General features: G+C 36.0%; 1 protein-coding gene across 1 annotated transcript in view; it reads right to left on the bottom strand.

Moving 5' to 3' along the window:
* The window catches only part of ADGRV1 (adhesion G protein-coupled receptor V1), a 293,879-nt gene that overhangs the window by 151,454 nt on the left and 114,863 nt on the right, over positions 1-27,562 (bottom strand). Inside the window, 15 exon segments of the mRNA XM_050716548.1 lie at positions 3,949-4,049; positions 6,550-6,710; positions 7,879-8,018; positions 8,196-8,445; positions 9,730-9,914; positions 10,903-11,310; positions 13,674-13,916; positions 15,748-15,919; positions 16,619-16,736; positions 18,846-19,693; positions 21,723-21,858; positions 22,262-22,433; positions 23,688-23,831; positions 24,565-25,038; positions 25,895-26,044. Coding sequence (XP_050572505.1) covers positions 3,949-4,049; positions 6,550-6,710; positions 7,879-8,018; positions 8,196-8,445; positions 9,730-9,914; positions 10,903-11,310; positions 13,674-13,916; positions 15,748-15,919; positions 16,619-16,736; positions 18,846-19,693; positions 21,723-21,858; positions 22,262-22,433; positions 23,688-23,831; positions 24,565-25,038; positions 25,895-26,044 — 3,702 coding nt within the window.

The raw sequence follows: 27,562 nt of genomic DNA, 5'->3' as shown, positions 1-27,562 counted from the left end.
TAAATTAAGTAATGATGTTTAAATACATCATGATGTTTGAACGCATTCATATAAAAGGTGTGCTGTGCATTTATACAGAAAAAGGTCAAACAGGAAAACCTGTGGGTCCATGCTGAAGTTAACTTCAAATTCAAAGTCCTTCAGCAGCTAGAACTGAGTACAGTATTCCAGAAGCCAGAGGCCTTTGACTCTTCAATAACTTCTTCATATGTAAAGAAGAAAATGCAGTACTGGCATTTTTACACTCTTACATCTTACTACAAAAATTTCTATTTTAATCTACTACTTTCCTGAACCTTTCCTGCATTATTTTTTCTCAGTCTTCTCCACCTCCATGAAGTACATTTCACTTTTTCTTTATATATGGTTTTGCTAATTCTCAAAAGTTATTCTACTTATTAAAATAACTTTGAAAAACAAAGACATTCATACCCTCCCATCATGCTTAAAATGCTTACTAGAGAGAAAAATAAAAATGACAGAAGCTGCCTTTATATTGGGGTATTGAGTACACAAATGAGCTTTACTGGCTCTCATCAGCCTCATCTGCAGCCTCCAGCTACATCCTCTTCTCCTAGGCCCAGAAGCTCAGTTTAAACTCATCCCTCCAGTCTATAGCAGATGGAGGAGTGCTGATCTTCAGCCAAGCCCATGCCCATCCTTTAAGAGACACCTCTGAGATAAAATAGAGTTTGTGTAGAGAAGTCTGAATTGTCAGCAGATAAAAAATGCTAGGCCATGCTACCAAAGATATGTTTGCACACCAGCAGATGAAACAAAGTTTAAAAGTGATATGTTTATAATATTTAAATTAAACCACATTTGCAGAAAGAAATGTAGCAGCTTTTTATTTATTTTAGTTTCCACTTAGGTCAAGCTTTAAAAATGCCTTCCTCTTTAGTTTCTTCCATACATGTTTTGGAGATAATTTGACACATGATTTTTATGAAAACTACATTTTGATTAAATACACTGTGTGAGTGAAATATTTCCTATAGCTCAATCTGTTTTTTACCGTACGTTCTTTGGCACATTTGTGCATCATAGAGTGACATTCATGTTAGAGAGACACAGCAGTAGCACTGTCCTGAGAACTGAGAAACAGGAGTTTAGCAGCTTGATAAGATACAGAATGAAAAATGGATTAGTAAGTCAGGGAAATCATGTGTCTGATTTTACTGAATGTATCTACAAGAGAACAGAGTGCTAAACAAACAAACAAAAAAGATATTCCTATTTTTATTTAGAGAATGGATATTCAGTGTATCTTCAGAAATAAATTATTAGTTCCCAGACTGAGTAGCATTTATGGACCAAAGTAACAATAAAGTCCTGTGCAAATATAGGTGCCAGATTCAGACAATTTAGTGAGTGCAGCTAAGTCACTAAGGATGATAAAGATATCTAATGAAACAGACAGACCAAAACAGAAAACCAAAGCAGGTTAATCAGTTAATGCCCTCAAGTGCAACAAAAACAGGTTTAGAATGCAATTTAACATATGACTTTTTTTTTCTTTTTTTTTGAGAACATTCAACATGCAGTTTTTCACCTGTTGTATACCAAATTATGAAAGTGACCTTTTGGTAACATGTTTAAAGGTACTTGTACAGGTAAGGCATTAATTTATTTTTATTTCTCCTTCCTTCTGATTGACACAGGCATAGAGATGAATCATAAAATTTGTGGAAAAGAGAATCTGAACTACATGATAATCAGCCCAAGTGTAGTCCCCAAGAAAGTCATAGACTAAATCCTCCTGGAAGCTGTATCTGGGGCAAGGACAAGAAGATGGCTGGGAACAGCCATCATAGATTTACAAAGGGAGATTTACAAAATCACATCAAACTAACCCAAATCTCCTTCTGAAAGGAGACGAATGGTTCAGGCTAGTTCAACAAATGTTGTTTACCTTCACTCCAGCAAGGCCTTTAACATGTTTTTGTTAGATGGATTGTAAAGATAGTGGAAAACTGCCTGTACTGTGAGGTTCAAAGGGTTGTGATCGACAGTATGAAGTCCAGCTGGAGTCTAGTCACCAGTGGTAATTCCCAGGAGTCAAGTATGGCTAATACTATTTATAGTATCCAGACACAGATGACGGGATGGAGGGCTACACTGGATGTTTGAGGAAGACCCAAAAGTCAGGGTTGCAAATTATTTGTAAGGCTGCTATTTAAAACAACAGGCTGGAAAAATGGGATGACAGAAACCTCACAATGATCAACAAATGCAAATGTAAATATACCTGGTGACAGAATAACCCTAAGTAACAGCATAGGCTAGAGGCAAAATGCAGGGCAGCAGACCTGGAAAACAAGACCTGGTGTCCCCATGCACAGCAAGGTGTGCGTGAATCAGCAGTATGCTTTGTGGCACAGCAGTCAAGTATTGCTGATTGATTTTTATTAGCAAAAGGTAAAGGGAAGTCATTCTTCCCTTCTGTTCAGCACTTGTATGACCACATCTGGATATATTTGGTCTATCCACTACAGCAAAAAAGACTGACACATGGAGCAAGGTCACCAAACTACTGGGAGTCTATACCACATGATACACAAAAAAGCCCGAGGTTCTACAGTCTTAAGAGTGTAGGAGGGGAAAATCTTATTGCTGTTGTCAATTACTTCATAGAAATGTCTAGAAATGAGGGAGCCAAGCTCTTCTTGCAGATGCACACTGGCAGCATGAAAGACAAGTTGCAACAGCGTGGACACTAGTTCCAACAAATGGAGTTTTCGCAAAGTAGTCAAACACTGAACCAGGCTGCCCACAGAGCTGCTGGGGTCTACTCACTGAAGATGCTCAGAATTCTGCTGGACAGGGTCCAGAGCCACCTGTCCTGAAAATTAAAAACTGAGATGTCAAAATACTTTTATATCCTAAAATGCAAGACATCTGTTTGTATCCAGTGATCTCCACTAGTGCCGTCAGCACCTTTCCATCTCCTTCTGTTCTAAGTCCACTTGCATGATGATCATTATCAATGTACTCCATTGTACAGCAAAGAACTATCTCATGGGGTAACATAAATAAAACGATAAACTAACCACAGCAGTGTACAAAAGCTTGTCTGAGCAAGATGCCAGTCAATAAGCTTTTAAAGGTAACACAGAGCTGCTATGTTTATCTACAGAGTATATCCCGGATATTGCACTATCCTCTGCTAATCGGCCTACATTCTCTCAGCATCCATGCCTTAAGCATATCTTTAAATTTTCATTTACATCACCTTTGCAGTATTAAAAATGTACATAAATTCTCTTTCTTAAGGAATCTTTCCATAAAGCAGTTTTAAAATACTCGATACATAGCTTTCCATTTCACTAGATATGCCAAAGCTGACAAAGCTATGCTATTTTATGGGACAGATGGACACGTTCTCCTTATGCATATTCCTTCAGTTTTCTGACAGTTGTAGTTAACTACTATGTGAACCAGTATGAGACAACCGGGAAGTTCTTTGACAATTTATGCTCTTTTATTATTTATTTTTTTCATAACTATACCTTACTACAAGCACTAGAGTGGAAAAGAGCTTCCATCATCTACTACTTAAAGTAAATCTTTCCAACAGAATTTATGAGTACTGATATTAACCTTTCTAATACACAATTCTGTTAACAATGTAAGTTCTTAGTCTCAATTATATTCCCCAACACCAAAAGCTTTGTTGTTCTACATACAGGACTGTCTTCTCACGTGGTTATATCAACCATAAGTATTCTCTAAATATATTGAAAAATATGCAATTTCAATTGAATTTACAACATAGGATATTAATATTGGATGAAATATAAGTACTGTGTATTCAAATTCTATACTTTCTGAAAATATATACACTATGGAAAAGAAAAGAAGGTCTGTTCGCACATGGCCATGGAAACGAGGAACGGAAAATAAAGATGTACTTATTTTAGATACAGAGACTTCAGCCTTTTTTCTTACCTGAGTACCCAAACAAGCAACCATCATGTGAGTAAGAAGTTTAGCTGCAAACATTGCACACCTGGTGCAGAAAAGATGGGAGATTATAGCCAAAGCAAAACCTACACAGGAACAAGAAAAATGAAAATTTAAGGTTTAGGCTAATAAGCTATGCCAGATAAGGACAACAATGTTGGATCTCTTGAATGTACAGATAATTAAGAATATATATATATATATATATATATATATATATATATAAATGAAACAAAACTTAAGAGGACACATTAACTTTGTTTCACACTGGCATCACTTATGAACATCTAACATCTTTTAACATCTATTTAAGCTTTTCATAGGACTAGGAGCTAAAATAATTGCATAATGTAAAAAAGTCACTTTTGCAAAAATTTTTTTTTTAAGTTTCTGCATCATATGGATGATTGTCATAATAATCAGTAAACTATTAATATAAGCATTCAGTGTTCAAATTAATGTGATCAGAAAAAGCTTTCAGTAACAAATAAAGAAAATAAATAAATGCCTCCAGCTACATAGCACTACTGTAGGAGAGTTAGCTCTATACCTTTCTAAATACCAGTCTCCTGTTTGTGTTCACCATAGAAATCTATCTGAGGAGTACTCAGATAAAATGACTTTTCTGTTCACTAATTCATTGTGAACATGAATAAAACTGAAACGGGAAGGCTTCTTACTTAACAGTAAGGAGGTTTTGGAAGAAGGACCCTGGGTAACCTGAACCAATAATAAAAACACTACTGAAGCTCATGTAGAGTTAATTGTATACTTCCACTCCCCAGGAAGGGGGAGGATTTGGATACTTAAGACAGATTTTTTATTCTCCTTTGAGACACGTTGATAGCTCAATTATAACCATTTGTAAGACATGAATGAAATAAATCATTTCAGAAAGAATCAGTTCTAGACTTTTCATTTATTAGCTAGTGATAATTGTATAACTATCTAAATAAGAAAATTGGAAAAAATAATATTGTTTGATTTTGCTGTGTTGGTTTTTTTTTTTTTTTTTTTAATTCTTCACACCAAGGTAGAGATGTTAGAGAAATAGCTAATACTCTTACAGCTCTAAAAACTAAAGCAACTGGTAAATTACTAAATTTAATTATATATATTCACATAAAGAAATACCTTCAGCCACCTAAAGGTGCTGAAAGACATTGCAGTTAGGCAAACCTTGAACTAGGATAAACTGTTTAAAAATTTTTAATATATGCTCATGGCACAAGACTGAAATAAACGACAAATGCCAAACAAGGATCTGTAGGTCTTTATTGCCTTCAATTCAGCATTTTTCTCAGCTTTAATTCCAATGGCATATTGGCTTCCTTTTTATTGTCTTTTCTTTTTCTATAGCATTTTGCAATCTACGGCATGTTTGTCTCAACAATTTACTATTTTTCTCCATGCAAAGCGGTAACTGTACCTGTTCATTATAGTTTGCCTTTTTATTTATTCATTTATTTTTAGCTAACACAATCTAGGCTAGAAGATACCTTTATTTTAAAATTTGATTTTTTTGTATCCTCAAATTTTCTCTTATTATTGTTAAATTAAACCATCTGTTTGCATTAAGAAGGTGAAAATCTGTGTGGTTGTGGGGTGAATCTCTTTTGCTGTCTTTTTTCCTTCTCTCCACCCCGCCCCCCAGCTGACATTTTAGAGGAAATAAGCAGTCTGCCTTCAGTCTGTTAGGGCAGTTTGCTGACGGGATAAATAGGTGATATAGCTGCTTACACTGTTTTTACTTTTTTATGATGGAGATGTGATCTAGTATAGGTCACAAGGAGCAGACCTAGAACCCCATTTATGTGCCTGAGGGCTAACTAAAGAATCTCTTTCATGTGTTTTCTTGGTGATCTCATTGCTCTTAGGTTCTGCTTGCACAGTGTCCATCAAGAAACAAAGAAGAACGTATTTTCATCTATGATTGCCTGCAACAAAAGTGAACTGACTGCTGTGTGAAAGCTTTAATTTCAATAACCTTCGGAAACCACATAGGGTTTAAAATTTAGATCTTCTTGTCTGAGGCTTTGTGCCTTCTTTGTGCCTTCTGCAAATACCATACCTGTCAGTGAAGACAGTCTGGTCTAAACTGCCATACTTCTCTCTAGATGTGAGAATGCAGTTAGGCAGCAGAGTGCAAGGGAGCTCTGCACATGATATGGCATCTATCTCCCTCAAACATTTTCTTTGGATTGTAAATTGTAAACTGAAATTGTCAAAAAGCTTTCAGACTAAGGAACATAATGCCCGAAAGACTTGAAAATGACTATGACTGTACTGCTGCTAGAGACACAGGTGGATTTAAGATTTTAAAGTTTCTCCCCCTAAATAAGTGACATATCTCACTTTTGTGTGGATCGATACAACATCATAAGGAAACATACTTCTTTGCTGGCCTGTATTTTTTTTCCAGTGGAAAAATTTGTGAGTGTGCAAATACCAGCCCATCTGGCAACTTCAATAGCATGAAGTTAGTTAATATTCCTCCAGTTAAACAGACATGTCACTGGTAAAAATCAATCATTTTTACTGGTTACTAGCTGTTAATAAAGAAAAAATAATCTTATCTCAACTGACCTGAAATGCAGATGAATCCAGACGAGAAGAAAGCCTCATTGTATGAAGACAAGTTGTCTGTCTGGGCATACACTGCGTAAATGGACATATGAGAACAAGAGCATTCTACGTAGTCTGAGGTGTCATCAACCACCTTGCAGAACCCGCTATCAGATAACCAGCTGCAGAACAAAAGATTTACGAAGCTGTAAATGGATTTGTGTAATTTACATGGTAAGCAGGCTTGAAAATTGTTGTATCCCTGAAATACCAAGTTTTCTGAACTATTACATGTATGTAACATGCATTGTGATATCTTTCAGAATAGCACATTTACATAACATTAAAATATTGTTAATAGCTTTGACTTTTATGATTTAAAATAAATTATGAATAAATGATAATGAACATTGTTTTCCACTAAAATTTTTTGTGGCCATATTTTTAAAACTTCTGCAACAAATATGGGGCTGTCTGACTTCACAAATTGTTTGTCATTTAACTTGCACTATACCTTACCCCATTGTGAAGAGCACTTCATTTTATACTGATATTTGTTGTTCCGACACTACCATTCACGTTCTGTTTGTCTTTCAGTATTGCTGAACTGAGTTGGGAAGATGATAACACAGGTGACATACTAAGTCATTTGTAGTGGAAAACACATCTTCTCTATGATAACTTCTAGATAACTTCTAACTTCTAGAGTCACTGGAGCAGAAAGCAGTTAGAAACACAGAGTATGGAATGAGAGGAACCACCATTCATGCTTGTCCTGATCTTACTCTTCCATAGCTATCCTCTTTGAGAGGATACTGGTCAAGATAAATCCCTGACCCGCCCCTTTACGGGTTTTCTTTTGTTTGCTTGTACAGTGTCTTTCTTTCATAGACCCAAAGAAAAAAGTTGATAATTATAAATTAAGAATATTCTGAGTCACTGACTTGAAACAACACCAGAGATGCAGATTTAATTCTCTGCTTCTGTAAGAACACATTTGAAGTGTTGTCTAATAGCAACTGCAAAGATCAAAAAAACACTAAGTATTGCAATTCTGGAATTTCTGATCTATCAGCTTTGCCTAGCAGATATTTTGGTGCCTAAATGATATTTTGGTGAAAGAAGACAGAAGTTTCAGAAAATTCTGAGCTAGAATAATTACTTATTTTGTTGTATGAGAAGTTTTATGTGCTAGTACAAAGGCCAGAAAAGTTAAGAAAAAAAAGATAGGAAGTGGAAACAACTTTATACTTGCAGTTGATCTAATCAGAGTTATTACATTAATATGGTCTTAATCAAATGCGCAGGTTCATTGTGGAAACTGGAACGCTAAGCAGATAAAAAAATAACCTTTCTGCAGCTTGATTCCAAAGGAGACATAGAGACTTTTGTGGAACAATACGACTTCCTGTAGCATAAATCCGATAAATGACTTCATTGTTATCTTTCAGAGGGTGTGAACTCTGACCCTTCAAACTCATAGAAAAAACCTGAAATATGCACAAAGTAAATACAAACGTAATATTAAAACTCAATGGTTAGTGCTCATTTTAATCAGAAATACACACACATGTTCAGACTATTTTAAGTGTATATAGTACGTTTTGAGTGATATCTAAATTGAACTGATTTCTTGTAAAAAAAAATAAATTGCGTTATTTTCAAACCTTGTTCTTTAAGGCAAGTTCTTTATCTCCAGTGAGAAACCACTGCTGACTGCTGTATTCTGTGAACTGTACAGATTCACAATTCTGTTCTTGAGGAGGAGATAATACAACAGAGACCTCTAATAGATGCTCAGGCACTTGAATTGAATCCCCATCTCTTCCATCAAATCTGTGTCCATTGATTTGCTGAGGATACCAGTTGTGAGCCATTATTGTAATGTACGGGCAGCTGTCGAGGATATTTTTACCTCTGTTGAAACGGAAAAGCAACAAGGAAGATAAGTGAAACTGAGCTTTTGCTAATTTTCACATAATGACTCTAAATTAATACGTAATTAATACTTTATTCCTCCATAATTTTAGGTTTTATGACATTTAATAGAAAGCTTTAGTTGCTGTTAAAAAAAAAAAGGGGAGAGGGGAGAGGGGGGAGGGGAGGGGAGGGGAGGGGAGGGGAGGGGAGGGGAAGGGTGGGGCTGAATTATTTTGTATATAATGTATACATGTGTATAATAATTATGTATTTTAGATCCTCCATTTTCCCTCTAGGCTTTTCCTGCTATGATCTGCAACCAAAATTCATCCATGGTAAACTAGGTTATCATTTTTATGACTTGATATGGGGCTGAGTCTACAAGATGGGGAGGCATCAGAACTGATGATCTTGTTTCACCATCCAGCAGATGATGCAAAAATACTTGGAATAAAGAATTGGAACTTGCAAGTTCTGGACACACTGTTCTGGATAATGTTCATATCTATGCCATTTGCTGTCCTTTGTGCTGAGATGGACCTCAGACCCTCTAGAACTTAACAAATGGGAAAAAAGTTACACCTCCAAAAGAAGTTGAGGTGGAAATCTAAAATATGCTGATCTGGGGAGGTCGGGGAGGGGACATCTTTTTTTAATTAATTCAATTAGCTATTTACAGATTCTCAGTGGGAGAGAGCCACTGTTTAAAAGCATGCATTCCATAAATGATAGACATCTATTTGCATAGTCAGCTATTGCCCTTGCCCATGAGCCTGACCAGAAAGTACTATGCACTTGCAGATGAAACTAGCAATTTGAAGTAATTTAAAATAATGTGCAAGTGAACAAAACCAAACACACAGAAATTACAGAATCCCAGAATTAAGGAAGCCAGTAGAATTTTTGGTTTACGTAATCTCATCTAAGCCTTAGAACATAGCTTGTCAACATGCAACTATGTATTATTTTCTCAATGAGATTAATTAATCTTTTTCCAGAAAATCTTTGAGCTAAGCATGAAAGAACAGGTCAGAGATCTAACTTTACTCCCACAGCTACCCTGTATCAATGTACCACTTACTTGTGACACCATTTCATACTGCCTATATAGTGCTTTGTACAATTGTTACGGAGTGCAACACATTTTCATACAGGGCACAGATCAGATAATAGGCAAGATCCTTATCTCAAAATTTCGCTTATTTTTTTTCTTATGAGAATGTACAATATACTGATATTGTCATGTATTTCCAAACAGTCTATGAATTCAAGTTTACTGACCTCTCCCCTGGCAATCCACACATCATCCCAGTCAAGAGGGAAAAGGCAAACTTCTCAGTCATCTCAGCAAGCAGGCTATATCCTTGTGTGTCCTTGCGTTTTGGGCTAGCAAGAGCACAGAGCACCTCATAGAAAAGACTTCTACTTTTATCAGTGAGTAACTGTTTCTCACCTACATCTGTAACCTATTGTGAAGAGAAACAAACAAACAAAAAAAAAAACAGCATTTTATACACAGAAGTCTGCTTAAAACATTTCCTCATGTTAATTGCTTCACGGCTGTTGGCTAAGATCAAGTGTAGCAGTAAGTGTAGTGTACTATGATTAATCACTTTTGCAACATCTTTTTTGTCGCAGTGTTCTTTCTACAAGTTTAGGACATTTTTTCCATCTTCTAATCACTGCTGCCAAGATGTGAGGGGCAGTCTACTGAAAAAACTACATAAAGATATATTTACTAATAGGGATTTGATTATTAAAGAAAACAAGTGGTATTCTTCATTCTTTCACAAATCAAAGACTGTTATCCTTCTGAGAATTTTTGACATTATTTTCTCTGTTTACTGTGTAAAAATGGCAACGTTTTGAAATGATCTTCTACTTTTCATGAATATTGCTATGTTTTGGGGTCTAGATACTTTAATGTTTTCCAGCTCATGTGCATTATTCCACAAGTGCAGAAGAGCCAGAAATCTGACAAGCTGTATGCCTGGTTAAGAGCGCATGGGACTCCAGCTGGCCCTGGTAGGATTTGCATGTGTGTTGACTGTAGCCAGCTGTGAAGATATGAGCAAACTTTAGACCTCACTGTTCTGAGCCAGGGCTAGAACCAACAAAGATGTGGCCTGAGAATCAGAAAAATATAGAAAGCTCTCTGAAAGTTTAGTATTAAAGAGAAAATTCTGTATAGTAGGTAATCTTAAGCTATCCATACATATACAAAATTATTACTGATTGCTCTTCTCAACCTGATTGTTTCCTCATTTTCTGCCACTACGCCCAGTAGCAGCAAACTTCTTCCTTGACTGTGGGACTTCATGACTATTTTTATTTTTGCATCCCGTACCCCTGACTCACTGCTGTGGATTCTAACCTTGATCTTATCACAGGCTTAAGTATTATTAGATTATTATTAAAGACATTGGTCATTCTAGAGAGAGCAGGAATGTTTACCTTATTTATTATATGCATCACAGCAGTAAGCTGCTCTTCAGTAGTTTCTGTAGCCACTTTGACATTGAGATTCTGGAGGACTCTTTGTATGATGATGTCATCAAGAGGCTGATGAAGTTGATCAATCAGCCCCCAAACTGGCAAAGAGTCCAAATCTGAGACAATGGTGATGTTAGCAATACCATACACGTCATCTACTCTGGCACCCCCTGTAGGATTAGAAAGGACAACCTGGAAACGTTTAGGAAAGGGATTTAAAGATCCTGTCTTTGGAGTCAAGGTCACATCCAGAAATGCATTTCTCTGTCCAGGTTCAAAAGCCAGTAAACCTTCAGATCTGGCAAAATCTTGTCCTGCAACAGCTGGAGATACGAAGGTCCGACCAATAGCTTCAGGTTTTTGCAGCTCCTTAAAACAAATCAAAAGAGTTTCAGGTAACATGATGATAGACATGACGGTTCAAAACCAGCTGCCATTGAACACACATACGTTAAGTGGGTTAAATTTAAATTTGTGAAACTAATTTAAATTTTCAAAATGCCCTTCTTAAGAATAATATCAATCTGTCACTTATGGTCTGTGGGAATCTAGAGGAAGTATTATACAAATTGAAATCAGCAAACAGGCTCCCTCTCTTTATTCTTCTAGAAAAAAAAATAAAAAATCACAAAGCTTTTCTTGATAAATAGGTATTACAGAAATGTTAGAACATCAGTAAAGTGAATTCCAGAAGAGTTGATGTAATTTATGTCTGCAGCATCAAGTCCCTCAATTCAGGGTACAGATAGGCACTGGCAGATAAGTAAAAACTCTACAAAAGCCAAGCAAAAGTTTTGGAAATCTGAGCCCAAAATAATATTAATTCATAAAATACTTTGAATTCCCACATAACTATTTAAAAGAAAAACCATCCAGTTATACCCAAAAGCAAGACAACCACTACAGAATAACCATGCAAGGCAGACAAATGAACTTATCTAGAAATTATCATTTCCCTGCAAAGTAGCACTATTTTTACCTTCTGTGAGATTTGCAGATACTGTTTCATTCTTCACATTCTTGGTTTTTTTGTCAGTTGCCATAACCTTGATATTATATCTGGCAATATAATAAACTTTCCTTAAGTGGAAACTAACATTCTGGGCTATTGTTCATATGTATGATTTTTTAATAGTGTCTATTCATTTAATAAATACAGATTATATATTTACTCAAATATTCTTGAAAAAGTCTCTTACTGTATGTAAAGAGCAAGGATTTTTCTTTGTGAAACACGAACCCTCTTTTGAAAGAATTTAGCTTTAACTGGTAAAGTTTCCTGATGGAATAAGAAAGATAAATTTTGAGTTTGCATAAATCAGTGTGGTGTCTACCTGTTCAGATTTGCTCTAGAATAAGATCTTATTGTCTGTGAGTATTCTAGTGAGAAGTTTCCTTTTGTTTATCCCTTCCAATTGAGAGTTAGGAAACAGGGAAATAAGTGGTGATGAAGTGATCAGTTTTGGTAACCAGTGGCTAGAGCAATGTTTAAAAAAACTACATAGCAATGAGATAAGCATCTGTTTCCAGTGTCTTACACTTCCTGCCTGCTGTAACCTCTTATTTTACATGTACCAGTAGTACCAATACTTTGGTACTTGGCCATGCATGCTCAACTCTTAAAACTGTCCAAATCTGCATTGTTACCTAAAAAAATACAAATGGATAAGGAACTGCTTTGTGTATTTTAGCCTAAATACACACTGGAAAGTTAAAAATTCCTTCTCAAATTAACATCTACATGACGATAACCACTTCCTCTTGGCTGGAAAGAATGTGAAATTTTGTTACAACACATTCTAACTAAAACAGTGGTCAGCTACTGTGTAATAAATGTATGGAAATGTTGAGTTATCCTATTTAGTTAAAATAGCTACATATGCAATACAGCTATAGAATGCAAGGTTTTGTATTAAAAATGGTGACGGATGTACACTGATCACACAATGCTTTGTTATAAAAACTGTCCCTTGAAATAATCCCTTTTTGGTATAAAATTCAACATACTCAAAGTAAATCAGGCTAAGCACTATTCCAATACAATGAGCAAACTCAGAGGAATCTTTCTTGCAGCATGTGCCCTGATGTTGGAGTCACGACTGTAGGTGGAAGGAAACATGTTTTTGCAGCTATGCTACTTCTGCTAAAGGAGAAACTTTGTCATCTGCCAGTAAAAATGAGGTACTCATTTACAGTTAAAAGGGTCAACAGTTAGAACATACAAATGTTAAATCTGTAAATATAACAAAAGTGAATGGGGATGATAAAATTCACCTAAGCACAAGATTCTCAATCAGAGAATCTCAGTCTTTTTTTTTTTTTCCCAAAATTACTAAACAACATAGAAGTACTCTTTCTAAGACTGCTCTCTGTATTAATAAATCTGTGACCTAAGACTGTTGGTATCTTAATCTTGATAGTGATACCCATCATTAAAAAAACTTCAGAGAACAAAGCTTCAAAAATTGGAGTCTCCTAAGAGCCTTAGGACAAAGAAAAGAATGTATTTAATGCCTGACTGACCATACTCTTTGGGGCTACCGAAAGGTATTATGAACAAAAACAATCTTGACAATGTAATGAAAGCATATCTTTTTACTAATGGAAAAATAAAGCAACTAGACTACATATGCCCAGAAAATGTTTTACTGTTTCCTGAAAAAAACAAATGCTCATTACAGTAAAATTTACTTTAGAGAATAAGCAATGATTTAACAATATGTCAGTCTTACCTGCGTGTTGTAGCTAACCATTGTGGTTACGGATGTACTAGAACCTCTGAGCACTTGCAGACTGACTAAAGTTGTTTTCTTATGAGCCACAGCAAAACGAGATCCCACAGCAAAATATACTAAACCACGAGGAGCATCACTTTCAAGAACGGTTACAAAAGCAAATCTGGAACTGCTGTTCAATGCAGCTCCTGCACTTACAGCATACAGCTCAACAAAAAAATATGTTTCAAATTCAGGTACCTGTAAATGAGGGGTGATTTTCATATCATTATAAGGCTTACTACTAGTTACTTCCAGCTTTAAAAAATGTATGCATTATTTTGTATGTGCAATGAATTACTTCCACTAACACTTATCAAAACCATATTTTTTGAAATGTGCTCCAACGTTCATGAGGTTTAAGACATACAGAAATATTCTGTCTATTTGTAAACACAGGCTATTGAATTTTAGCGTCCATTTGTCAAAGAATCAGTCTAGTCAACTCTGCATTCTTTATGCCTGTCTATTGAAAATAAGGTAGACATAGTAAAATTCTGTATGACACACACTGTCTCATTTTTGATTTTGTACCTACAATAGAAGCATAAGGTGTTTAGAAATAGATATCACACTACTGAGATTCCAGAAATCAATTGGAAGTATGTCATTTGTACCTATTACTTGCACTCATAAAGAAGAAAACTTGCAAAAGAGTAGTTCTTCACAAGACAATAGTGTTACAGAAAAAAAAAAAAAGATGAGCATTTAAGATTTTTTTTTTTTAGTGAGCACAGCTTTTTGTGTCAACTCTGCCCTTTTAGAAATCCTAACTTAATTCTAGAAAAGCTGGAGTCATGTCTTAGCTAACAAAGTCTATATAGCTGGCTAAGGCAAAACCTTTAAAGCCCAGAATACTATACAATATGCCATAAAAATGTAAAATGTTTATTGAATGTATATATTACTTCATCATTTTGATATATATTTGGTACTAATTTATAAACTACCTATAACTGGAAGAAGAAACGGCAAGTATTTGGGGAATTAAATAACATACATTTTAATTGAGTTGTTGTTAAGTAATTCTTTAAATTGAATGATCTTGACCAATTGAGGGCAGGCACCAATTTATTGGAATGCCATAGGGACCTTTTGCCCTCCATTAGCACCTGTTAGATCAGCACTTGCTTGTGGTACAATCATGTGGTGCAGCAGCTGCTGCACTACTGTCATTAAATAATGATATCAGTCCCTTAGACTAAGGATTCAAAATTCCACTTTACTCAGCAAGGTAGCCTGTGTCCCACTATTTTATTCATTGGCTCTTTCATTTAAAAATAATATCTGAAGAAAGAAGATGGCTCTTTTCCTGAACTATGACAATGCACCCCTCTTATCACCATTTCATACATCTTGCACTACTTTATAGACCATGGTCAGAAAAATGGGGGAAACCTTTTTTTGTCTTTTTCAGTTCCCTGTACTTCAGCTTTGACAATATCCTAACTGCTAGGATAATTTCCTGCAAAGTTTCAAACTTTTTGAACGCTCTGTAAGAGTGAGAACCATCAACACAACATTTCTTAAGTGACTGCTGTAACCTAGATGGTGACTAGATAGTCAGAGATCAGCAGTTTTCACATATCATTGTGCTAGACCTAGACATGTAAAAATAAGAAGTTGTACTAGAAGATTTTTGCTGAATGCGAAGATATTACTTGCAGGATATGTTTTGCATAAGGCACACAAAGAAGTGCTTTGATAGATGAAAAAATTATTGTTTGGAGGTTAAGAGCATACTGAGATGAGTCCATTCTGTTTTTTGTTATTGTTATGTAGGAATCTGAGACCTGCATTTTACTCTTCAAATTAAATACTTAGCTCCTTCCTGAACTTTTACCAGTCACAATGGAAACAGTAGAAGCCTGTAAGTAAACGTGTTTGCAAAGGAACTGAGTAGATCTTAAGTTGTTATCTTCAAACTGCATCTGCACATCAATTCCTCTGTATCAGAGGGGTGTTTTTTTCATCTTGATAAACTGCAATTCAGCAACATTGCGATGTACATAAATGAGCAAAAACTACTCACATTATCAGGTTTTATTTCAACGGAGATGTTGCATGTTGTTTGACCTGCCACGCAGGTAGTGGCTCCCAGAACAGACACTAACTCATTCTCCAAGTTCATGCCATCCTTCAGAAGGACAACACCTGTTTTATTGAAGGTCACACGCCAAAAGACCTTCACATCTTCAAATGCTCTATAAGCAAATCAAAAGAGTAAACATGTACTGAAAGAGAGCACTATTACTTTAGGAAACAAACCACAGAGGTAACGTTGTTCTTTAACAGTCAAAATCAACTAGGTAACTAGGTGAGATCAGCTGAGTAAGAGACTTACGTTTGAAAGACAAGGATGTGCCCAAGTACTTTCATTAATACTATGGTAAACATTTGCTTGGTAAGACAGACAGAATCTGGCTTTCCTGCGAGCTTGAGGAACTTAGAATACTTGAGAGTACTTGTCTAAAACACACATAAGTGTGCAACATGTACATGCGCTAGAAAAACACAGTATCAGTGTGACTGAAGACATAGTGCTGACACTTAAGCATTGTCTTAATTGCTCATTCAAGTATTCCAACCTCCTATTCCTACCCAGAGAGATGAGAATTTTAATTTCACCTCTAGCACTGTAAATACTTTATGTTTAGCAAAACTTCCAATTTTGCTGCCTGATGGCATACGTTGGAACATATTTGCGTTTTCAATTTCAGTTTTACAACAGCAACAGACCTAATCACGTCTAAAAGCCAGTTTGCCAAATTCAGGGTAATCATTAGAGGAGCTGAAAGGCAAAGATTTATTACAAAACTCCATGATAACCTCTTCTGCTAACAGCAGCATCCTTGATTCAACAAGCATGTGGGAGGAGCACTTGAATCAGCTGTTGTCTGCACCTGTTTGGTTGTCTTGCAACAATCAGCAGCACCTCTCTGTTCTCAGAGTCTTCATCAAGTACAAGACCACTTTGTACTTCTGGAATGAATCCCAAAATGCCATTCTGAAGATCACTTCCTATACAGAAAACAGTCCAAGAAATTAGTTAGCAAGAAAGTTAAGCTGGGACTAAATTATATTTTTACCATGGACAACTGATAAAATGAAAATATAAAAAAAAATAAAAATATAAAATAAAAATAATAATATAAAATAAAAATTAAAAAAAAAAAAAAACCTAGGTACCAATACTATACACTAAGAGACCACCAAGGGCTGCCTTAAGAAAATTTCTTCTATGTTACTGTTCTTAATTTACATTCCATATCTATCCAGAACTTCAAATGTTGGCATTTCTACATTTCATTTTAACCAACAGAACAGAAGTTTTGAAAGTAAATTCCTTACGAGAATCCTGGCAGCACCCCTGCACTTAAGCTTCTATTTTCAGCAGCATTCAGCAAACTGACTGAATTTCTGTCCCATGACTTCAAGAGACAAGGTGTTACAGTAATCAAGAACAGTTTCAAAAAACATACTTATAATTACCTTATGAGATACTCATACTCAGTCTCAGCTATATTATTTTATATCTACCATACCCATTAAAACATATTCTTTCTAAAAAGAAACGGACTTCAGCATGCCCTTAGACAGCGTTGTCATTGTTGGTTATGGGATAAAGACAGGCTTCTAAGGACATGATTTCAGCTCCCTTATTCAGCCCACCCATAATGTTGTTGATTCCATTCATTTTCCCAAATTGCTACGTTAGGTTTTCTCCTAAATATTTAATTCAGTGTGAGAAACTATGGAGCTGGAAAATACTGTATTGTTCTCATGAGAATATAAATAGCTTCAGCAAAGCAGCAGTGGAGAAAAAAGAAAGAAAAAAAATCCTGGGCTAATGAAGGGAAACTAATGCCTCTTCACAATGTGCCATAAAATCTCACTTCTAAAGGATTTCTCCTTATAGGTACTAATGTTGTTACTCTGCATATGGGAAGGCAGCCTAGTTCTGATGCAGTGCATGTTTAACATCAGTATACATATCAACGATTAACAGAAACTGTCTGGTTTTGTGCATGCACAAATATTTAATCTGTGGTATCTTTCCATCTATACAGTTAAATGCAGATAGATCCTTTGATGCTTCTCCTTAAACCAAGTTGTCTCCTACTTTATTTGTGCACACGCTGTACTCAGGGTGTAACTCTGGAACATGGTAATACACTTCTGTAGGATTCAGTACAAGTTCAAATTCCCATCCATGTTTACGCACACACTTGTTTAACCTGCACGTATGGCCAATTGGTTGCTTGTGTGTTGAATTTCAGAAGCTGTGCACATCCATTTTAAATGGTCTGTTCCTGCATACCTAATTTTGGTCGCCGCATACACTTATCCAACAGCAAAGTTTAATATCTGTTCCCAACACCTATCTTGCATTGTTAAGACAATTTGAATACACAAAGCTTCCAGTAAATGCTGTACCTTACATGTAATTTTCTTGATTAGCCTAGTGTGTTCCAATTCCCCATTAGTTTCTAGAAGTTCAATTTACATTGCTGTCAAACTTAGTTTATATTCAGTGGAGAAGTTTGTTAGATATTGAAAAGCTAAGTTTTTAAAACCCAAAAGAAATTGGAGCTTTCTCACAGCAGAGTGCAGTGACTGAAAGAAAAATTCTTTCCTAGATGTCCATTCAAGCACATTCTTATCTTCCGTGTTCAGAAGCAGAGGATAACTAAACTGCAGAGTTGAATTACACAGTATCAAGATGCGAAAACACATTACCCTGTTTTTTACACCTCACAGAAACCCCATTCAGTGTGAAGGTGACAAAATGACCAAAAAACAACCAAACAAAAAAATGTGATGCCACTACATGTGAAACAAAACCACTCAGACTTTCCCTTCGTGAAGGGAAACTGGACAAGAGCAGAGATAAGCAGCAACTATAAATGTATTTTGAGCTATATTGCTAAGGCATTCATGGTGGGGTTGGGTGTATTAGATGTTTTCTCCAATCTGAAAAACTCAAGATTTGGTAACGTAATATCCTGTTTATTGTTCAATAGAAATGCCATACACATAAAAATTGCTATAAGCACCTACAGTTACTCACTATTACTTAGGTCTGACATATTTACTTATTTTCTGGGGAAAAAAAAAAAAAAAGGCTACCTGCAATAATCACTGTAGCAAAAGCAGCAAATCCATGTTCATCTTTTCCCTCCACAATCCGAGCTCCACATTCAGGATCTGAGAGGAAAACATAGAACAATTCCTGTCCTTCAGGCTCATCATCATCAAAAATTTTTATGGACACCTTGCTTTCTGTTTCTCCATCCAGCAAAGTCAGAGAGACTGACTGTTCCTCAAAATCTTCTCCTTCCATTGCCCACGTGAAGTTTGATTTTCCATAAGCATTTTCAAAAGGATATGAATCTATTCCACTCTGTGCACTTACTCCACCAAAAGTTTTAACAGTTACTTCAATATTACCAGTAAAGCCCTGGGTCCTTCTGATGCTAATTATTACTGTGGTGGGGGTACTACTGTTTGTGTCTTCTTCAATATAAATCAACTCTGGCCCCAAACTCAGTATTCCATGAAGAATGTCATTATCCAGGATATTAATTTTTGCAACACTGAAAGCAGGATTCAAACGTGGACTCCAGTCAGGTTTCACAGATTGAAAATCTAAAATTTCCACAGCAGTCAAATTTACAAAAAAAAATTCCTCCATTTCAGAAACAGCGTCATCCACTATTGATATTTTTATTGTGGCATTTGTCTGAAAATGTACAAATATAAGCTCTCCATTATAGATAGGTCTAAAGTCCTCTAGTGGTTTGGCACTTCCTGGAGTGGTTTGATATGTCAGCTTAGTGAGATTACTTTGAAAACCAAACAATCTTTGGACATGCAGTGTGACTGCCTGAACATCTTCTTCAACTGAAACAGATGTTGAGTTAAGAGCAAACTGAAAGATCCCCATTGGCTCAATTTCAGCTGTTGTAAGGCCTGACCTGAAACAGAAAAGATATTGAAGTTGAGTGAACAAACGTGAAATGTGAAAATTAAAACACCCAAGCAGAACAGCTTCCATTGAACAGCCGGTAATGGCTGTAAGAAAGCAAATTAAAAGAAAAATGTGTAATAGTAGAGGGAAGAAATAGCAGCCATACAAGGCAAGATGTAAAGAGGTTCTTTGAAAAATGTTTTTGGAATGATTGTGTCAGCCTTCCACAGGCTTAACACATCCTGAGTCAACACAGAATACAGAATAAAGGATAAATTAAATAAGACCTTCCTGAGAAAACGTAGAGGAAAAGAAATGTATCATGTATTTCTACTGTGCATACAATACAGGAAGATATACTGCAATACAGCCGCTCTGAGTAATAATAGTTTTAACCATAGCATGCACTTCCTGTACAAGGAGAAAACCGTGGACTAAACCAATGCCAGCAGATCTCCTATTTTAATTAGGAAGCAAAAGAAGGATGGAAGCTATTTTAAGACTTACAGTGGGGTTTTGAAGTATTAACCTTTCCCTCCCGATATTACCCATAGTATTTTTTCCAGATTTGAACCCCATTAGCAATATCAATTTGAACTCTATTATGTTCATGTAAAATATACCCCCTTTTTACGAGAAAAAAGCATAGAGATGACAACTGGGTTATTCTGCTTTCAAAAGAGCCTTTACTAAATCTTGGATCTTACACTTATCTCTAAAACTGACCCAGTAGTCAGTGCTATGGGTTACCAAATAGCACTGCAATTACAGTGTGCAATTTTCATTAATAAAGTCCATAAAGTTCCACCACTAAGGGAGTCAAAAACTCTTTAAAGTAATTGTCAGCTTTGCCTCCCACGCAATCTTGTCTGAAGTTTTCAAGAAAACACCATTCTTGTACACTCAAGACTTTTAACTGACATGGTAAATAGGTGCTCTGAGGACATCAGTCCACAGAACATACAGGCCTAGGAGAACAGGTCAGTCCAAGAAGTTTAGCCATCCAGCTCATTCCTTACTTCAGATTTGCCAGTAAAATTGTAATGTGAAGAAGCAAATACCTTTCTCCATACACAATTTTGTTCTAGGTCCATTCATCTTATACCATTTTTAATCAATAAATTATCAATAAATAAAGAAGAATGAAAAGAAAGTAATTTGAAGAATAGATAACAGCCTAGCTGAGTTGGAAGCCTGTAGTAAATGTAATGGTTTTGCTTTTAAGAACACACACATGCATGCACATACACACACACTCTCATATATATATATATATATATAAAATGAATGAAGTAGTTTCTAAGCATATTGCTCTCCGCAATTACCTGAAAGGAAGGTGTGGGGAGCTGGGGGGGTCGGCCTCTTCTAGCAGATAACTAGTGATAGGACTAGAGGGAATGGCCTCAAGTTGCGCCAGCGGAGGTTTAGGTTGGAAATTAGGAGACATTTCTTCTCAGAAAGAGCAGTCAGGCATTGGAACAGGCTGCCCAGGGAGGTGGTGGAGTCACCGTCCCTAGGGGTGTTCAAGGAAAAGTTGGACGTGGTGCCTGGGGACATCATTTAGTGGGTGACATTGGTAGTAGGTGGGTGGTTAGACCAGATGATCTTGGAGGTCTTTTCCAGTCTTCATGATTTTAAAAACAGTGTTTATTACCTTAGATCATCTAACTATAGATTTTTATGGAGACTAATGAAAACTCTTAAGAGTCCCTTTCATTCTTCAGCTTCCTAGCTAAAGCTGTCAATCCTAGTCCTTTATTTTCTTAACTGTCCCCATAGATTGAGACATGTCCCAGACACCATGGATCCCACTGGCATGAAACAGATTGGAATTTGAGACAAGCCTCAGTTCTGATAAGGTCAGCTCTGCAGTACTGATATTTGATTCCAGCTGAGACAAGATTTATGAATTTATCCAAAAAGGCACTACATCTTCCTACCTATCAATAATTTAAAAGGGATTTGTATAAGGCGTATTCCTGCATGCAGGTTCTTACAGTATCTGTGCAACTAAAGGTTATGAGTAATAGCTTTACCTCAGGCGAGCCCCACCAGATGCATTGCTGTGCACCGATGTTAAAGAGATGGCAAATGACTCACATTTGTTTATGCTTGGAGTAGCCTGAAATGAGATTACTTTACTTTTCTCACCAGGTGAAAACAGAACAGTACCTGAAACAAAAGAGACGCAAGAAAGAGAACACAATTCAAAACCACTAAATAGGAATCCCCATTTTACTTGGGAAAATACTGAGACAGAGCCTCTAAAAGCAACTCCACTCCATTTTGGAAGAAGAAATCTGCACAAGGATCTTTTTTATATAAAGCCGTCCATCAGTGTACAGCATTGTGCTTACCTCTCAGACACGTATCTATGAATTTTAGCTCTCTTCTTTTTTCTTTTTTTTTTTTTTGTTCATAAAATGAAAATATTGCTTACGGATAAAAATCAGGTCATACAATTTCATCCTAATCACACTTCATTAATAGAGGAAACGTGTACAGGTACCAATAACTAAAAAGTGGTATCACCACTTAAGCCACTTTCACAGCTCTTTCCTCAGAGAGTACTTACCAAACGAAGGAGTAATATTGCCTGACTGAGCAAAGTCAGTGATCAGGTCTGGTGGGTATCCTGAAATCCAGTTAACTGTTACAGAGCCATAAACTCCCTTTCTGGTTATGACAGCCTGACCTGTCCCTGCTACAATGTTTGTAAGTCGTAAAGTAACAGATTCAAAGCCAACCTGTGGAAACATCAATTTTGATAGAGAAAACTGAATAAGAATGGGCAATAACATATGTGCAAGTGCACTAAATATTTTGAAGCTGGCATTTCACAATCATAAACATAGTTGTGACAAATATAGATATCATATGTATGTGTGTGTATTCTCTCTACTTCTCTTTCTCTTTCTCCCCCTTCCTCCCTCCCTTGACAAGTCTTTAACAATTCTGCTAAATCTGAGATTTTTGAGAATTAGATCTCAGGGAAATTAACAAATATTACTCAGATTTCAGTACTAAAAACACTAAACATAGCATTCTGTGTCTGTTGTTTACAACAAACACCCTTAATACTCACAGTAAGAGCTGTAGTACTATACATATATGCATAAAGCTAGAATAAATTACTGTGTATCCAGTACAAAGTTGTTGACATATGAAATTGCTAATGGGAATATTTTTGCTAGCATAATCTACTTTTCTTTCAGTTTAAGAAGCAAATTGGGCTAAAAGGATAATTCTCACATTCTAAAAGTACTGATAATTGGATATATTATATGATAGTATATAATATTTACAGTAAGACCATTTAAATTAATTTTAATTATAAATTAAAAGAAAGAACAGCGTTTCAAGAAAAAAAATATGTAATTAAAAGATAAGCAAAATGTGAGGGCCAAAAACTCAGCATGCTTTTGTCTTTGCCTGATACCTAAAAAGTAGCTGAAGCATATACACTATATCAGAATAAACAGATTCTCTTTTTTCACTATCATATAAAGTAGCCGGAAGCAGAATTTCTCAGAGATTAGCCAAATGTATTGTCAACTGCTTTAAAAAACAGCATGACATCCACCTCTTTTTGCACATACTGCTGCATACATGCTGTAATCTAATTTTGGGCAGCTGTACTTAAAGGAAAACATTGTCCAGAATTAGTTTTTTTTCCTTTAAGTCTCAGAACTTCCATTTCATACAAACAATAATATAAATTAACCATAATATTTACATTATTTACTGTAGCTTTAAAAATATATATCAAAACTAATAGATGAAGAGACATTTTCAAGTAGTACTAACAAATTTGTATAAGGATTTAAAAAAACATTTCCAGAAAACTTAACACATAGTATAAGTAATAACTGGAAAAGTCACTCATTAAATTGGCTGCAATTACAAAAACTTCATGGTGTCAACTGAATCCTCACAGCAGTTATCTTCTGTAATGCAGTGTGGTAGCTATGCTATACTTTAGCCTGAAATGTTATACTGACCTCTGAATTGGCAGCTTCCTCAGGAATAAGCAGAACAGCTGACTTTGCTTCTCCTAATATTTTAGGCACATCCTTGGCACCTCCCTTAACCAGACTTACATTAATCAGTTCCAGAGTAAAATTCAAGCCCAGTAAAAGAAATGCCTTTGAAAGAGAGAGTTTAAATAAAAAGGTATAAATTTAATTCCACTAAAACATGAGATCCACCACTTCAAAGAATTAAGCAGCAGACTGATGTCCCTCTTTTATTCCACTTGCATACAAAAGCTGTGTTTTCAAGACAAGCATTTTATTGATTACCTTTCTCAAAAGAACTACAGATAAAACATCAATGTTGTGAATGTGATTGATCAGCAGTTTGTTAGACCATGAATTTGTAAAGCAACTATTGCCATTTTAATAAATTGTAACTGACATAGTAGGCCTCAGCTTGATTTTAATCCTTACGATTCACCACAGTGTGGATGTAAAATGGTAATAATAAAAAACTAACTGGCAACACAGAGAACTGAAGATAACATATCTGCTGCTTCACGTGTCAGCACCACCAGATCACTATTGACAATCCAAAATGGAAACTTAAGAAAGTATTTGGATGCATATAATAATAAAATATTGAAATGATAATAGTGCTAATCAATGATGGAGGGAAAAAATGAATATATGAACATATGTACCATAGTGATTTTGTAAGATTATGTAAAAATATGATATTTAACTCCATTTCTATTGCATAAATTTATAATATTAAAAAAACTTCTTTGATGTTTCTTCAGAGTGGATTCTGTTGAGTCTAGTCATCTTATTACAGATTTGTATTGTGGTTAAGACAAAAGTAAACAATAGATATCAAATAATCTAAAAGGATAATACAGACCTGGCTGCTTATTGGCACTCTTTTCACTCCAAAGCTGGCACCATCTTTTATGGCGAGGTATCCCTCCTCATCCCCAGGTGCAGTTAGTGCTTCTTTGTGATGAGACAAGATTTGGTACTGACTGACCACTTCTCCAAATGCCCCAGCATGCCGAGTTATGTTAATCCGAATATACCGATTGAGATCTCTCTCTATTAATACCGACTGCTGATCAGAGTACAACGCAAACACCCCATGGGGATCATCATTTGCAAAAACATTGATCTTTGAAGTTCTTCTGTCTTGGTCTAAATCTGCTCCACCTTCTACTGAAATCAGCTGCACTGTGTAGCTCTCATCTAGTTCTGGAACGTCATCAGGTAACAGGTAGATAATTATCTCAGCTGTACTCTGCTGGTCAGCAATGACAACAGATCCTTTTGTTATAAGAAAGTCACCCGTGATGTCAGATTCACTACATATTTCCCAGTAAACCTGAAATGAGTTTAAAAAATTAACAAAACGGAAGAAAACAAAATTACCCACAGAATCAGAAACTTTCATATTCAATATTCAAAATAGAGAGGGTATGGAACAGATTGGCTTTAAGTAGATAAATTAGAAATTGTTTTAGATATGCACAGAAAGAGACATACAGGCTGTCTTGCAAAAGGTGTGTGTGTTGTTTCTCTAAAAATAACTTTTTCATTTGTATATCTTCAGAAGATTTATTTAAAATTCTGTAGAATCTCTGAACAGTGTTCAAAAATTATTTTTATTTTTACACCATGATATCCCTGCTGTTTTTCCTCCCTTCAAGACTCCTCACATCAGAAAGAGGTCAAGAGTCGTCGTTAAACACAGCAGATGCTTTTATTAATTGAAATAATGATTTAAAAAAAAAAAAAAAACTTGTTAAAATGCAGACTTCTAAAATAATTTAGTTAAGTAACAATGTGATGGTTCAAAAAAGTCCATTCTTACCTTTAAGTACAGCTGGAAAAAAGTAAATTGTGAAGGTCTCAAAGAAAGCTTACTAAAAAAGTGTGTTCTGTTCTGTCCTCCCATCAAAAGCACAAGGGGAGACAGACAGAGAAAGGAGAGAGACAAGCATTGCATTACTGTTTCTCTTTTTTCTTGATCAGTGAGGAGACTGAATCTGACTTTCCAAACCACAAGTACTGAATCTGAGCCCCTTACTAAAGTCAGTCAACAACAGAACATTCAAAAATGAATTTGAGCAACAAACAATTGAAAGACATGGAAAAATTATTTCCTTTGTCCTCCATATGTTCATACTGATGCTTTCAGGTTGTACTGGTTATTAGGAAAACAATAAGAGTGAGAGTACCGTTATGTTTCCCAAAGTGCCTTGAATTCGTCTGAGAAACAGCGGTATACTTTGTGGCCCTTCCACTGCCGAGGGCTCTGTATAGTTCTTCTCAGACAACGACTCAGGAGCAAACTGTATGATTCCATTAGGATCACCACATTTCTGTATCTGTAAAAACGCAAGTAAGCAAACAAATCAGAAATGCAGACTGAGTTATATTCTTGCTCAAGTCATTAAGATTTTTGTTGCCAGGTTCTACAGGACATGTATCTACTAGCTCTTCGTAAAGAGTTTTCTCTCTTAAGATTCAAGAATACAGTACAGTTAGAATAGAGACTGTGAGGAGAACAACAACAACAAAACCAGACAGAGACAGGACCATCAGGATATCAGAAAGGAGTGATATCAAGCTCACATGCACGCACTCACATGCACATGAAGCAGTCGCTCTTCTGTGAGAAGATCCTACAGTGATACCTGGAGAACTCTGAGAAGGTTCTAAACTGAGCAGGAGTCAAAATATGAGGTTGTCAATGAAAAGGCAAGCTTGGGCTTTAATTAATTGAAGCTTCATATGAAAACAAACGGCAATGATGATTCTATCCACTAAGTTGAGCCTCACTCAACTGTAAACAACTTGTACTTTAAAAATCATCTAAATACATTTGAGAGTAAATTAATTTTGAAAGGATTTGGAAAACATATCTCCTGGAGCAAGACACAGAAGAAAAACCACACATCCCCTTTTCAGTTTTCAGCAAACCTGCCCAAACCTGATTGATGGAAACAAATGACAAAAGCAGACAGCTATATTTATGAGAAATCCTTGCTGCAAATTTATTCTGAAACTTTTGCTGTGAATAAAAACTTTCAAAAAAGGACTAAAAATCCACTGTACCCTCTAAGGCTGCCCTCTGCCCTCGAAAGACCTGAAGAGAAATGGAGGGAACAGTATACATACAGAAGCAACCCGAGTAGCAGTGACTTTGGTTTTGTGTTCTCACGACACTGATGTAGTTCTGCCAGACCTAAAGGCTATGTAAAGAATCGAAGCGTTTCACCCTGGGTTAGCTCTGCACAAACATCAGTGCCTACTGAGAAGAAAATTCAATGGCATGCAGGGTGAAACACTCCATTCTGAGGAAAAAACCTAGGTCCTTGACAGAGAACATGAGGAGTGTGTGGAAACAGGAGCTAATTCCATCAATACATTTCTCTACAGACAAGAAAAACAAATAAGTCCAGTTTATAGGAAAGATTTTTTTTCTGACTTCTATAAGGAGTCTCATAAATATTTCCTTAACTGCAGTATCCCTAGAGCAAGTATTTGCCCTTGACATCTCCTCTGCCTTCTCCAACATACGTCTCTCCTGCCTATCTGTCCTGCTCTGTGATTTTCCCATTTCTTTTACACAAGCTAGCTATAGGAGAGGTAGATGTCAAAAAAGGGAACACACTGACAGTTAGGAATGAAGACCAAATCCATGCTCCAACAAAATTCTGCAAGAAAGAGGGCCAGGTCAGGGCTTATGTACAAATTATTACTGATAGATTATTTACTTTATCTTTTCTTCTTCTTTAAGAACTAAAGCCTTAACAATATATGTGAGTAGTACAAGGGACAAGAAAGCCCAGTGACAGACAATGCAATTGGTATGATTAATTTTTAAAAGTTTTGCAGGATAA

The sequence above is a fragment of the Cygnus atratus genome, chromosome Z (genome assembly GCF_013377495.2).
Source record: "Cygnus atratus isolate AKBS03 ecotype Queensland, Australia chromosome Z, CAtr_DNAZoo_HiC_assembly, whole genome shotgun sequence".
NCBI classification, from domain to species: domain Eukaryota; kingdom Metazoa; phylum Chordata; class Aves; order Anseriformes; family Anatidae; genus Cygnus; species Cygnus atratus.
Note: the sequence above shows the minus strand (reverse complement) of the source record. Positions and strands in the feature narration are given on the sequence as shown.